This window comes from Achroia grisella, unplaced genomic scaffold (genome assembly GCF_030625045.1).
Source record: "Achroia grisella isolate CSIRO2021 unplaced genomic scaffold, CSIRO_AGI_Agris_v1 utg512, whole genome shotgun sequence".
NCBI classification, from domain to species: domain Eukaryota; kingdom Metazoa; phylum Arthropoda; class Insecta; order Lepidoptera; family Pyralidae; genus Achroia; species Achroia grisella.
Window position 1 is genome coordinate 3,199,258 of NW_026712906.1, and position 14,499 is coordinate 3,213,756.

At 33.1% G+C, this 14,499-nt stretch overlaps 3 protein-coding genes across 4 annotated transcripts; 1 reads left to right on the forward strand and 2 right to left on the reverse strand.

The window, feature by feature from the left end:
- Nucleotides 1–1,122: 1,122 nt before the first annotated feature.
- LOC131846714 (B-cell receptor-associated protein 31) lies at nucleotides 1,123–2,592 on the reverse strand. Its single transcript, XM_059196091.1, has one exon. It carries the CDS (start codon nucleotides 2,406–2,408, stop codon nucleotides 1,725–1,727), a length of 684 nt encoding a protein of 227 aa, XP_059052074.1. The 5' UTR covers nucleotides 2,409–2,592; the 3' UTR covers nucleotides 1,123–1,724.
- A 345-nt stretch (nucleotides 2,593–2,937) lies between these two features.
- On the forward strand, nucleotides 2,938–9,038 carry LOC131846730 (dynactin subunit 2). The gene is made up of 9 exons (XM_059196113.1): nucleotides 2,938–3,081; nucleotides 3,165–3,367; nucleotides 4,237–4,372; nucleotides 5,393–5,499; nucleotides 5,662–5,775; nucleotides 6,586–6,661; nucleotides 7,183–7,341; nucleotides 7,895–7,991; nucleotides 8,416–9,038. The coding sequence occupies exons 1-9, from the start codon at nucleotides 3,046–3,048 to the stop codon at nucleotides 8,595–8,597; spliced, it is 1,110 nt and encodes a 369-aa protein (XP_059052096.1). The 5' UTR covers nucleotides 2,938–3,045; the 3' UTR covers nucleotides 8,598–9,038.
- Nucleotides 9,039–11,082: 2,044 nt separating this feature from the next.
- On the reverse strand, nucleotides 11,083–13,729 carry LOC131846713 (large ribosomal subunit protein eL27). 2 transcript variants are annotated; one of them, XM_059196089.1, is made up of 3 exons: nucleotides 13,663–13,729; nucleotides 13,088–13,317; nucleotides 11,083–11,302 (listed from the first exon to the last, which is right to left on the reverse strand). In XM_059196089.1, exons 2-3 carry the CDS (start codon nucleotides 13,304–13,306, stop codon nucleotides 11,117–11,119), a joined length of 405 nt encoding a protein of 134 aa, XP_059052072.1. In that variant the 5' UTR covers nucleotides 13,307–13,317; nucleotides 13,663–13,729; the 3' UTR covers nucleotides 11,083–11,116. The 2 variants fall into 2 exon arrangements, with proteins under 2 accessions (XP_059052072.1, XP_059052073.1); XM_059196090.1 differs by having other exon boundaries at nucleotides 13,612–13,682.
- Nucleotides 13,730–14,499: the final 770 nt, after the last annotated feature.

A 14,499-nucleotide genomic window follows, 5' to 3' on the forward strand; every position in this document is an offset into this window, starting at 1 on the left:
CTAAAAAAAGGCCAAATAATAATAGTCACAGACAAAACAAATTTGGCTGGACTGACATCATATGTTTGCATGAGTCACTGATATTGTATTGTATGTATGACCTGTACAAATGGTATAGATGCACAGGTGTGTAATTTTATGTGTTTTCATACATATTGTCAGTATAATCACTCAGTATTTCGCATGATAATCAGTTGTCTTGTGATTATTTTTATTACATCAGAAATCTTCTAATTTGGATGTCTCATCCACATTATTAACTTGTATTATATACATGTATGATTAACCATGCTAAATGCATTTAAATTCATGCAGATTCATTGAATGCTATAAAAAATTCCATACACAACCGACAATCCCAAAGTTAATTATAGGCATGTTGAAAATTAACTTTGATACTTAAATAAAACAGTTAATAAATAGAATTTAAATCTAAAATGCAGTGAGTAATAACTTATTTCGTTATATATCATTGATAACTTGAACAGATCTGCTGTATTACTAAATTGATCAAACTTCATACAAGATTTTAAGCACAATATAAGCCACATAGGATTTTTACACCAATTCTATAAATATAAAACTTAAATACCAATTCATATTTTTTACAATAATGTGTTTATAAATCTCAGTGTGCAAATAATTTCTACAGGATTAGTTTGAAAAAGATGTAAAAGTCCAATGAACAATGTCTACTGGATGGTAGATATAGTAATAAAAAAAATATGACTTTGATTAAAGTATCACATAGGGTAAAATATTATTTGAATTTTTCTATACAAAATACCCTATGATCCATATACATGTGTGTACTCACTTCCTATCTTAATTATTAAACAACAATTGATAGAGTTCATCTATATTATTACAAATATCAGCATATTCTTGTAATATGACTTTCTATAATTTCAGGAAATTTCAGCTGTGGTATTAATTCATAAACTACATCTACCTGGTTTTTCACAGATGTAGATGTGTTTTATATATAAACCTTGCTCTTGCTTCACTCATATCGACTGCTAAAAACTGCATTAAAAGCAGAACAAACTGCGGAAGCGGCTTAAATTTGTACTGCGTAAAGATACTACAATTGTAAATAGGAAAGAATTTCTTTTAAAAAATCTTCCACTGTTTATATTGCACGTTCTTCCGAGACGGAAAGTTATAAACTCCCAAGTGAAGCCTGGTGGACCAGTAGTAATTTATAAATACAAACATACTATATTAATGAGACTGTGAAGATTAATTTGTTTACACATAATTATATGTTAATGTATGTTCTAGAACTAACTGATTCATTTGTACATTGCCCTCTACAAATCACATCTTATCTTGCAATATGTATTAAATCATTCTTAACCTTAATCCACTAGCTACAAGATTGCATGTTGAATCTCCAATAATGTACAATGACAAACTAATAAAGTAGTAGTTTGACATGGCTGTTACTGGATATTTTCAAGACTTCCGTTAGCAAAAACCATAGACAAATATTATTTTATAGAAGTACATTAAAATGATCAATTAATGAAATAGAACATTAACATGATTATATAAATTACAGTTTACAAAATTTAAAAATGTTAGGAAGTTGAATTATAAATTTGCAAATTATAAAATGCAATTAATTACAATACTTGACTTTACTTTATAATGACATTGACATCTTCATAATAATTAGTTTTAAACATGATCAGTCATGTTGCCTTCAAGGCAATGCCCTATTACTCATCTTTTTTAGCATCACCTCCACTCGCTTGCCTCGCAACTGTAATCTTCTTCTCCAGCTTGCTGTGCTCTTCTGCGAGACGGTCATACTCTCTGTTCAGACTCTCAGCTTGGGATTTTACAGCTTCCTTATCCTTCTTCTCTTTTGACAGCTCCCTCTCTAACAATTGAATCTGTCCCTTGAGGTCATCAATTTCTTTTTTGTTCTTCTCGTCTCCAGATCCTTGTGTGTCTAGCAAGGTTTTGGCTGTTGCTGATGCGCTCTGCGCTTGTCTAAAGTTCGCCTCGCATTGCGCCAACAGAGTAGCTACCTCGGAGGTCGTCTGGACCAACTTCCGGATAACAACGAGTAGAAATAATGCAAAACCGGAAATGTAGAAGTTCCTTTGGGCGCGGAACAAGCGCATGTTTCCTTGCATCTCCGCATCTAGATGTTGATGATCTGTCTGTTCAATGTTGGAATATTTCTGTATTTCACGAATGGCGTCCAGAAGACATAGCACTAGCACGCCGACGAGCACGAGGAAGTATATAGAAGCTTGGTTACTTACATATGCTAGAAACTTCGATTTAAAGAACTTTTGCCATCTAGAAGGACTCGCCACTGGCAAAGTCAGAAGAAGTACGATCGCTATCTCGACGTATAAAAACGTTGCAATTATTGTCCACTGTAAACTCATGTTTACGGTTTGTTTCTACACTGTGTTAGTCGTCGATTAGTACCGGTAATATATTTCAACGATTCTTGACGTAATCGTTGTGAAATTACAGCTGACAAAAATATCTATATGAGTCAGTACGCAATAAATATATAATGGAATAATGTCGGTCGGCCCAATGAATGACGTGTATTATTTGTCTAACTTTAATGTGACAACTGTCATGCATTGTCTGATAAATGAATAGTTATGGCTGTATAGGCATAGACTCTTTGCCTTTCCTATAGGGATAAATAAAACTAAAAAAAGTAAATTATTATAGAGATTCAACCACAGATAAACTATAGACGTATGCTCTCAGGAAAGAAATTAAGAATAGGCAAATAAGTAACTTCTTAGAACTAAGTTAACTAGTTATGTTAAAAGATACATTGTAGGCAAATACAAAACAATATTTTAATAACAGCCGACGTACTTTAGATATTGAAATGTTGACACAATTTTTTTTATCTGTGCACTGCCAACTGACGTCTGACGTCATTTTCAGACATTTATTTATTCATTTCAAAATTCAGTCACACATACATTATTTCAAGCAAATCTTTTATTAATTAAGTTATTTTTCTAAATCAAACAACAATTATTAAGTTAAGAAATCATGGCTGATCCTAAATACGAGAATCTTCCGGGTATAGTGAGTGTCTGCACTTTCATGTGATTTATTGATTATGCACAGGAATGAGACAGTCATACTTTTTAATTTTTAAAAATTTTAAGGCATACGACCAGCCTGATGTATATGAAACAGGAGATCTACCAGAAGCAGATCAGTCAGAGCCCGGCGAGGAGGAAGAAAACGAATGCATCGAACAATTACATTTGTCTGTAAAGGATTCGTTTAACAAATTTAAAGGGAAATTTCTGACTGGAAACGTAGATTTCTCAGATCGTCTAAGTCGAAAAACAAGGATTGGGTATAGGTAATTACCTTTTGTAATAGATAATACATTAATAAATGTTAGGTGCAATATAGCAATAAAATTACATGGCACTAGTGCATGACATGTTCTCAAGTAGAGCAACATTTGAGGGATTTTAGATTTTAGAGGTGAAATAAAATGTATTTGTTGAATTTTGATATTTGTACATCGTAGATGGTAATCTTATTTCAGTTATATAGCTCTTACTTTTAGTCTTTACAGACATGCAAATACATATGTGACTTGATCTACTACTTACTACTCTACAACTGCTACTTTTTCATTAAATTTTATAAAGACTAAAATTTAATAAAAAAATACAATTTAGATATTTATTAAACTGTCATTACTTATTCCGAATAAAATTATGTTAATTTATTATTGTCAATATATTTATAAAAAAAATTGTTCTCTGACTTGTTTATTACATATATTACAATTAGAGTTTAGTTTGCCACTAGAAGGTGCTGTGTGAATTGTTCTGGTTTATTATTGTTATAGTATACATAGCTTTTCATAAAGGCTCTTTAGATTATTGTAAGTGTTGATGACTCAAAAATAAAATTATTAGTGGACTGTGAATTTATATATTTAATACTAGAAGGTATTACAAGGAACTTTAATTGTCTAATTAATAAGGTATGCGTGCGGTGATGTCGTAGGCGCATGGCAAAGTGAGAGGTGACCCAGCCTAGAGGCTGTCAATAGTTCATGTTCGATAGCACTCGAACAGTTAGAAAAAGAAAAAAAATCAGAAAACATCTATTCATCATCATCTATTGCAATATTAATTAATAAGCAATAATAAGTCTTATTATCCTTTATTTTATATTCTGTGGTCTTAGTCTAAATATTTACTATTTATATAGAGCTGGAGAATGGGAATTGGCAGCCGAGGGTGAACCTGAAACACTGCTGGAGCGGTACAACAGACTCCGCTGCGAGTTCTCTGAACTTTTAGAAGAAGTAGCTGAGCAGCAGAATAAAGCTAGTGAAAGTGAGAAGGTATGGTATCCCATTGATCTGAATTCATGCTCATACTGTCATCCTCCACTGGTGCTGGCAGTGTATACTATTAGCACAGGTGCAAGCACAATTTTTTCATTGTAAAAAAATATCAGCGTGAGGGGGAAAGGGAATGTTAGTAATGTGAACTAATTACACCATCACTAGCAATGTACTAAGTTTCATTGAAGTTTCATTGACCTCTACATGTATCCCCAGGAATCCATCATAATAAATTCCTCCTTCATAAATACGCATCATGATAGCATGACCATAAATGCTCGCGCTATCATATTCCACTAGTGCCACCTTGTCACCTTAAACTATTTGAGATATTGCATCTCTGTGCATTTTCTACCGCATATATCATGTGGAGGGTTCTGAGGAATTGTTCAGATTAATACCAGCTGCTGAGTTTCACCACCGTACCACCCGCCAGAAACTAAAATACCATCCTGATCATCTGGATGAATGGCGGTCCTCCACAGTGCGGTTTTCTAGAAACTTTTTGCACAACCACATTGTGGAATCACCTTCCAGCAATGGTATTTCAGAACCGATACGATATTGAAACCTTCAAGAAAAGTGCTTATTCCTTTTTAAAAGGCCGACAACGTACTTGCAATACCCCTGGTGTTGCAGTGTCCAGTTTATAGGAAGATTTTAAAAATCATTAATGACTTTTTATATTGCTTCTTATGGAAAGCTTAACAACAATCTGCCGATTTTTCCAAACAGAGCAGGAAACACCACACACAGACAGCATATGTGGTTGTAGCCGACTCATGCAGAAATATCTTCTTTGAAAAGTATACACTATATCCTAAGGAGACAAAAACCATTGCTCCTAAGAATATCCTTCAATTCTTGTCTCTCATGAGGCTATGTAGCGAACTTTGAAAAAAGGCGAGCACAATAGATATATGCAGGTTGCAGTGTTATATGTCTTAGCATCTGAGAGGATAGCCTAAAATCCCTTAGATGTTCTGTGTCATATATTTCCCTTCTTTCCACTTTCAGGATGAGTTTACAAAACTGGCAACCCAAATCAATTCCACAAAGAAATTACTTGAAGAACTTAAATTGGAGGAGGGAGAGCAAATTGACCCTAAAGCTGAGAAACTTAAGTATGTTTACTTTTCTATTTACATTATATGCCATGTCACAAACAATTACATCTATTCACATAAAAAAAAAACAATCATTGTTATCCAATTCGAGACCCAAAGGCAGAGTTCCCTCTTTGAATTTAATTTGTCTTTTTTTATTTATTTTCTTTTGTTTTTCAGAGAATATTTGACTGCCAATGGCAAGAAGAAAGGTGAAATAGTAACCACACATTTAAAACTGAAACCTGAGGTGAATTTGGCACAGACAACGAGAATCGCTCAACTTGAACACAGGTTGGTTGCACACATCCCAATATGTATATTATTGAAACCTTAACAAACTTCAAATATGTTACTATATTCAAATATGTTAAAAGCATAATATAGCAAAAAAGAATATCTAGCAGTTACAATACTCTAGAGCAGTGATTCAAAGTGGTCTATATTGACTCCCAGGGTCTATGACAAACTGCAAGTGGTCTACAACAGCGGTCATCTTGTTATTTTTACTTTATGTTTTTAACACAAAACTTTACTACAGTTAGAAATTTATAAAAAATCAATACCAGGTAAGAATGTGGAGTCTACCCAAAACCGAAAAATAGTGCAAGGGGTCTACGACACAAAAAAGTTTTGGTAACCTCTGCTCTAGTGTATACATCTACGTCTCTCGTTTATATTGCTATACCTGAAAATATACGTGTTACAACAAATTACAAATTTGTATATTATTTTATGGCAAAAAGTAATATATGTGTATATTTATCATCATTGTATGACTACAGTCTACAGAGTTTTTTTAATGAATGATTCCATTAATGTTGCACTCGCCTGCGCTAATGGTATACGCTAACGGGGCACCAGTGGAAGATGACAAGATGAACATGAGGTCAGATCAACTAGCCCATCGTGACAAATTCACCAGGAATTCATCATCAGTTTCCAGAGGGAACCACGTGGTAGTTCAAACTTGACATGGTACATTGCTAGAATTGGGTTCATTATCCACTTTACTAACAATCCCATACTCTCTCTACAGAGATTAATGTATTAAGTTGTGTAGGCAGGCTAAGTACTAAGTCCCCATTGTGATGACTGTTTCAGATTACATAAGTTGGAACAAGCCGCAGGAGTGAGAGATGAAGAGGCGTTCCGGAAGCTGCAAGCTGTCACAGGACAGGTATGTATCCGATCACATAGGTAATATAATATATATTACAGAACAATTCATACGTCATCTAGTCCCAAGCTAAACAGAGCTTGTGTTATGGGTACTAGATAATTGAAATAAATATTTCGATTTTTTTTGGAAATATGTACATAATATTCATAGAAAAAACCCAGACCGATACAAACAATCATACTTATGAACAAATGTTTGAATTTAGCATGAAAGAGCGTACGTGTAAAGGCAGCAATGTACATATAGGTACATTCTTTCCTGCGGGAAAGCCTATTCTCGCGTTAAAGAGGGTACGTATGAGGCAGGAATGTACATACGCATTCTTTTCCGCGTGAAAGCCGAATCGCACGTGTAAAGGCAATAATGTTCTTTTCTGCGTGAAATCTAAATCGCGCGTCTAAGAGCGTACGTGTAAAGGCAGCAATGTACATACACACACATTCTTTTCTGCGTGAAAGCCGAATCGCGCGTGAAAAAGCTTACGTGTAAGGCAGCTAATGATGGGTTTATATACGCAGGCGACGGTAACGGGCGCGGCTGCGGAGCTAGCGGCGCGGGCGGCGCTGCTGCGTGGCGGAGAGTTGGCAGCGGCGGAGGCCCGCGTGGCCGCGCTACTATCCGCCGTCGATACCCTCAAGGCTGCAGTCAGACCCAATGACCCGGAACTCGACGCCAAGGTACACTAGTGTTACTAGACACTATTTTCTTTCTATTATGCGCGAGACTTTTAGCAAATTATCTTTAAGCCCACGGTTTATCGATAATCTTCTTTTTTCCTAGACAATTAACATACCGTCATCTAATGCCAACATAAGCAGAGCTTGTATTATGGGTACTAGACTACTGATATACTTCTATATATTTTTTTAAATACAAAATAAGATAAGCATTTATTGTCTATAACTGTGTTACATCATATATTATGGAAACGACCAGTTTATCCATTTCGGACGTACAATATGAAATTAAAATATACAATCACATCAAATAATTAAATTACAAAAACAAATTCACAACACAATTTAGACTCTTTTTTTTTTTATATTTATTTAAATATAGACTAATAATGGATCAAACTATTAGATTATTTTATTTTATTTTATAAAAAGTTACTTTACAAAAACTGTCCCAGGAACCCAGGTACCAGGGTTTATGTATTACATATTTTATTACCTACGTATTGTCGTCTGAACAGATTAGTGACAATAAAATTATATGAACTCCTTCCAGGTCAACGAATTATACAAACTATTGAAGCAAATAGACGGTGTATCACATTCTGAGATTTTGGAGCGGATGGAAGCATTGGAGGCTCTACATAATCAAGGTACCTACCTATATTATATTCTAGATATCTCAAGGGAGTTGTACAAAATTATCAGCATAGGTACCTCTATCACCTAATTGTGCTGTCAGTGATCCAAGTAAATGTCTCGTTTAGGGGTGGGGGGAGGGGTCGATTAATCGTAACATATTTATAGGTAAAATTGATGTAAAATATATGAAATCTAAATTTAAATTTCATTTAAAAAAAGTATAATGACACGTATTTTTAACTATTTAAATGTCACCAGCAGAGATTTGGAGGGGGGAATAAGTACATATTACTTGCCTTATCTTTAAGTTGAAAATATTTTATTTACCTGTTCTCTTGGGTTTGTTACCCTAGTATCTTTAACAAAATTCTGGCGTTGAAAGCAGCGGTGATATATATCTTGATGAAGATGATGATAATATGGTTTTAATTCTAGCAAGCAACTTTGGGAAGTCACTCACCGAATTGGAAACATTGCAAAGCACAATAGCAAGTGGTGTACAAAACAACAAGGAACTATTACAAGGTGTTCAAGAAGTATTCGCTCACAATGTGGACAGTCTGCAGAAGGAGATCAAGAAGTTAGACGAGAGAATCGTCAAGCTTGTAGCAGCGTGATGTAACCAAGGTCTTATTACGTCTATAGTTATCAACAAAGAACTAAAATAGTCTGCCCACTGCAATGGATGTTTAAAGTTTGTATTTTTGTATAGTCATACAAGTAGTGCTATCTCTTTCTTTCATATGACCATCTCAACAGGGTTAGATACTATTCATGAAGCTGTACAGGTCTTAAGAAATGTAGCTAAGCTCTGCTTCTAATATATTAAATGTAAAAGTGTATTACATTTGTACTAATACAAACACACTACACTATGTACATTTCTAGAAATGCGAAAAAAAGAATCAAATATTCATATTCAATTATTATTCTTTGAATATTCCATTATTCGCATAGATTTTTTTAATATTTTAAACATCGCTTATTTAATATTCAATTATTTTTCACAGACGATGCTTAGAACCAGATCTAAAATTAGGATTTTAGGAAAATATTTGCTTATGTAGTATCAAAAATAATCGACTATTATATACAATATCACATTCCTAATTTGGCTGTTTGTTACTTAATCATACTTAGATAAAGGATATAAACATTTCTAATATACAAATGGAAACAAATGAACATTTCTTGGTAAAACTCTTTCAGTGTCCTGAGTATTCTACCAATATTTTGGCTAACCCTGTTATGTGAGACCATGAGAAATAGCAAACCCTAATGTTGATACTAATAAGGGCATAAAGAACTACGACAAAGGACTCGACCAATCGAATGTGAGAGACGCTTAGCACTTTATAACCTCATTATAAATCATTTTACTGCATATTTGTGATATAGTTGTAAGGAACTTCACGACTTGACCAAGTAAATGATATTCCTTATACTATATAGGTGGAGTTAGGAGTTAATGTATAGAGTGAAGAATAAGGATTACAACAAAGGTGTATGCAGACATATATTGTACAAATTCGTCTGCGTGGGTTCTTATCTTAAATAATTCAGTCGCCACGCAGTTTGCTTTGTAAGCTGTTTTGATTGAAGGTTAGGATATAGCAATACAGGGTACGGAGGCATGCTGGCTTTTTCTTCCGGAACCGTTACATTAAAAAAGAGATCACCATAGATCAAACATTTAAAATTATTAAATATTTATAACATACTCGGCATGTGTACATCATATTTGAAGTGGGAGATTTAGCTCCGCTTGTTTGTCAAATTTCACCGTTGTTGCAACTTTATTCTTTTTAATGTTAATAAATAGAGTTATTGAATGTGACGAAAGTTATATGTTGAAGCTTCATATTTATTCTGTACCTCAATTATTTTTATGTACATACAGTGGCATAACCAGTAAAATACCACAAGTTTAAGGCTCGAAGAAGTCCCGCGATTGAGAATATTAAATTCTTCCCGTGCTCACTGTCCAAGAAGAATCTAATATTCATAACATTTTTGACATAAATATTGTTCAACAAATTAAAAAAAAATAAAGTGAAGCTTTTTAGTAATTCATATCAAATAAAAATCAAAAATCTTTTATTCATGTAGAACATTTTAGTCGCTTATGAACGTCAAGTTTTTTGAATTAATATTTTTCCCTACCGTTGTTTTTCCTCTGATGATATTATTCATCAAATCATCCGACGAAACAACAATTACGGCACGGCCCCGCAGATGGTGAAGTTACTCCATTGTGATCTGCAACTACATTATAAAGCTGCAACTATTTATACCTACTTAAATAACATTTTGTAATCCTCAGTGTAACGATGAAGTAAATTGTAAAGCTTTACGAATATTGTAACTGTTATTATAGCGTTATAAAAAGGCAAAATAATGAAGTGATTATGGTTTTTGTCTATACGTTATCATATGCAACAATATTTTTTTGCCTCAATTCTAATTTCTCAAGTTTGTTAGACTGCTTATAAATAATTTATTTAAAAAATAAAGCTATATTATAATCTTTACTTTGTTTCTTTTATTATACATATACTCAGAATATTCTTCCTTCACGGCTTTTATGCCCGTTGAGATAGTCAAAAGCATTGTCTTCTATGGACGTTGACAATACTTACTGTGTCCATATTCAAGATGCTATATTATTTAACTTTAGGCTTAGTGCAGATATATAAAAATATATGGCGGACTTAACTCCTTGCAGCGTTATATTTGAATACGTGGTAAAAGACAAGTCTACCGCCATTTCACAGTTTCTATAGTAAGACAATAGCTAAGTATAAATTGTCATTGTTTTTTTGTGTTGACTGTTTGAAATCATGATCTTTGTGTCTTTTTTGTATAGTTCAACTATATCGCAAATATTTCAAATTCACATGCCCAAATTGTTGCACTGATCTTTTGTGGAGAAATTAATTATGTCGGAATAGTAAAACCCACGACTTTGTCACATATTTTTATATTCTCATAAAACTAATACAGATTGTACCAACCTAATGCAGAAAATAATCATTTTAGGTCAGTTTTGGGTTCCGTAGTACTGCACGCGTACTTTTATAAACAAAATAAAACAATATTACATTACAGAAGTAATGTTTATTTTTAAATTTACACCTTAGAATCTAAGCTTTTGGAAGAACCACTTGTTCTTCCCGCTCTTGTATCTCTCTTCAAAGCGGACCCGTGTGTTGAACCTCAACTTCTTGCGCTTGGCTGGATCCCTCAGATCCTTGACGCTGAACTTCTCGAAACTGAAGTCAACCGAGTAACGAGTGGGCATCAGGTGGTTGTAGTTTACCAGCTGAAACAAATACAAAAATTTCTTAAAATTTGTGTGTGTTGAAATGTCTATCTATAAACATTTTTTTTACAGTACTTTAATGTTTTAGAGAACATTAGAATTTCAATATTTTCTATAAAAGTATTCATAATTTCAAATTGAATAAAACAAAAATTTCTTAAGACATACATTGATAAAAATTTATCATTTTGGAATGACAATAATACTATACTACAATATAATTATTATATTACACATAAATAAACAATAAGCCCAAATAAAATTCTCATTGTTTATACAAATCAATCAAAAAGTAGATAAAACTTCCATCCCATCCTATCCCTATCCTATATATAAATATACTTGAGCTACCTATGGATAATCTTACAATTGCTTGTTAATGACTCTTCCTTTCTACTTTCCCTTCCTCCTTGATGAAGATTTCAAATAAGGATTTGAAGGTGAATTCCACTTAATTAAATAATATGGGGGGATCGAATTGTTAGTAATGGGGACATTTGATAATTTTGTTTAAATTGGTGTTAATTGAATGAAACATCAACCTGCGCTAACAATTTATACTGCCAGGGAACTAGTGGGGGTTTGATAAGTTGAATATGAGGTCAGGTCAGGTTAGACTATTGTAGCAAATTCACCAGGAGTGTATGACTATGGTTTCCTTCGAGAATGCCATGGAGGTGAACCTAACATGGTACATTACTAGTAATATGTTCATTAACCTATCGAAGGTTTTGATACAGATCTGTGCACCCTTCTTAAACCGTCTTGTCACAGATCTGTCAAAACCATGACTTCATTTTAACCAATTTTATCCTTATTAAAAAAAAATTGGAACACCACCACACAGTTGTGGGTAATATTTTGTGAATTTGTCAGAATGGGATAACTGACCTGACCTCATTGTCAACTTATCAGCCTCTACCAGCACCTCACCAATGTAAATTGTTAGTGCAGCTGGTCCACTACCATTTATTTAAAAAATAATATACTCACTTCTACATGTATAAAATCAGTATGCATAAGAAGTTGACATATTAAATTTAACATTTAATTTATAAGTTTGTGTATGTTTTGTTGTATTTTGTTTTACTATACTATAATACAGTATTTTCCTACTTTTAGCGGCAACAATATCTTTTACATAGAAAGCTAGTATATACCTATACACCACCAAGATAACAAGTCATTACTATTTATTCATGTGCAAGCTATACACATTTTTATTCAGTTCATAAAGCCAATCTACTACTCCTATTGTATATATATTCCACTGAAAATCAATGTTTAGGCATTACAGTCTAGACATAAAACTGTGTAGTAACCAATTTGGTTTTGACTGCATTTGTTAATAATCAATGATAAAACTACAGTTAATTATTTTACATATGTCATTATATAGGCATATTCTATGTAGAATATGCACGAAATAAATATATATCACAAAGACAAACAAATGGATAATGCAGAATAAATTATATACTTAAATTTTTGCTACCAGTATATGAGCAATCTTGGCATCTTTATACAAAAAAATATAAGTACCTACATTTAAATATTTGAAACAAAACATGTTAAGATATATATACCACTAATATTTTACATCTGAAATTCAGTCTATTTGTTTTGCTACTTTTAGGTAAGGCTTATACTTAGCTCAATTATGAAATATGTCAATAGTTCTTGTAGTGGTGTAGAACAAGACTGTTTAGCATGGTAAAGCAAGCAAAGTTATACTAGCCTTGATTGCTTAAGGAAATATGATAAGTATAAGATACATAAACTCACCTTAACGAAAGGCTTTATCTTGGAGCGCTTGTGGATTTTGTTTTTACCCATCCTCTTGTGGACTTTACGTGGATACCTGTCGATGCCGGCGACGAAAGCATGTCCGTATGGCTTGTCTGATGTGCCCTCGTCGTAGTTTTTTACTACAATCGCTTTACGGCCCGCGTACCGGCCGCTCAGGACCAGCACTACTTTCCCCGGCTTCATAATTTTACCCATCTTTGATGGATCTGAGAACAACAAAACTAACCTTCAAAACAATATTTTGGTTTATTATTAGAAGCATACAAAGCACTTAGGGATATGATTATTGAATATAATAATGAAATAATGTGAAGTAAATTGTTACCAAAACTATTTAGAGATAAAATTAACTAGAAAAACAATAAAAACTGTGTTCAACACAACAGAATTTGTAGTATATTTTTAAGTGTAAAATCACATAGGTGTAGAAAATCTTGGTAGTTTTAGATACTGCGGGCGTCAAACATTATCCTAATAAACAATAATAAAGATTTCAATACATTTTAACTCAGATTTTTCTGGATATATTTACAATATTTCACGAAACTCACATTCTCTTATCCGTCGACACAAAAAAAGACAGTGTTGCTAACAAAATTAATATGTCAAAGATTGACAGTTGAGTTGACATCTGACATCAGTCAAGATTTGATTTACTACAGCTTTTCTAAATTAGTACCCACTTATTGTATCTGCAATAATGACGAGATGTATTATTATATTTACTTTTAAAATTAAATATTTATTATAATACTCAAGATGTTTAAATATAATTGTTTATTATGTTTTGACTATTACTGCCATCTATTTCAATTCTGGTAAACTCAGTCACAATGGGTTTCTTGCGTAGTTTACAGAATACTGACGATAGATGGAGTAAATGTAGTAGTACAAGTTAAATTTTTTGTTAGTAAATAGGTATATTATGAATTATTTTATTACTAGCGACCTACCCCGGTATCATAGGAATCGATTGGAATTACTCTGCTGAAAAGTGAAAACCGCATGAAAGTCCGCTCAAGTCTTGCGATTGTAGCGTATAGACAGACAGAAGTTTTGTGTTTTGTTTTAGATTACTCATCGATCATGTCATAGTTTATTGTTTAGTACAAATTGATATTCTCCAATTGGGGCGTAATTATATGTATCTAGTATTTGTACTACCTACTTAGTACCACTTTTGTGACTGAGGATATACATTTTGATAGCAGACCTTCTAACGGCCATATCTACGTTATCTTACATTTATAAGTATCTTTTAAAATTAGCCTATACGATACAGTGATTCTAAAGATGAGCCATCATACTACAAAATCAGAATTATCTTTGTAGAATATTTAATATATCGTTCACCAGCCGATGGAGCTCTCTTCATATTTAGTTATAAT

Coding starts and splice junctions, on each gene's coding strand:
- LOC131846714 (XM_059196091.1), bottom strand. CDS start 2,408: ATGAGTTTACAGTGGACAATAATTGCAACGTTTTTATACGTCGAGATA.
- LOC131846730 (XM_059196113.1), top strand. CDS start 3,046: ATGGCTGATCCTAAATACGAGAATCTTCCGGGTATA. Junction 3,368..4,236: donor AAAACAAGGATTGGGTATAG/GTAATTACCTTT, acceptor CTATTTATATAG/AGCTGGAGAATGGGAATTGG. Junction 7,992..8,415: donor GGAGGCTCTACATAATCAAG/GTACCTACCTAT, acceptor TTTTAATTCTAG/CAAGCAACTTTGGGAAGTCA.
- LOC131846713 (XM_059196089.1), bottom strand. CDS start 13,306: ATGGGTAAAATTATGAAGCCGGGGAAAGTAGTGCTGGTCCTGAGCGGC. Junction 11,303..13,087: donor AGATAAAGCCTTTCGTTAAG/GTGAGTTTATGT, acceptor TATTTGTTTCAG/CTGGTAAACTACAACCACCT.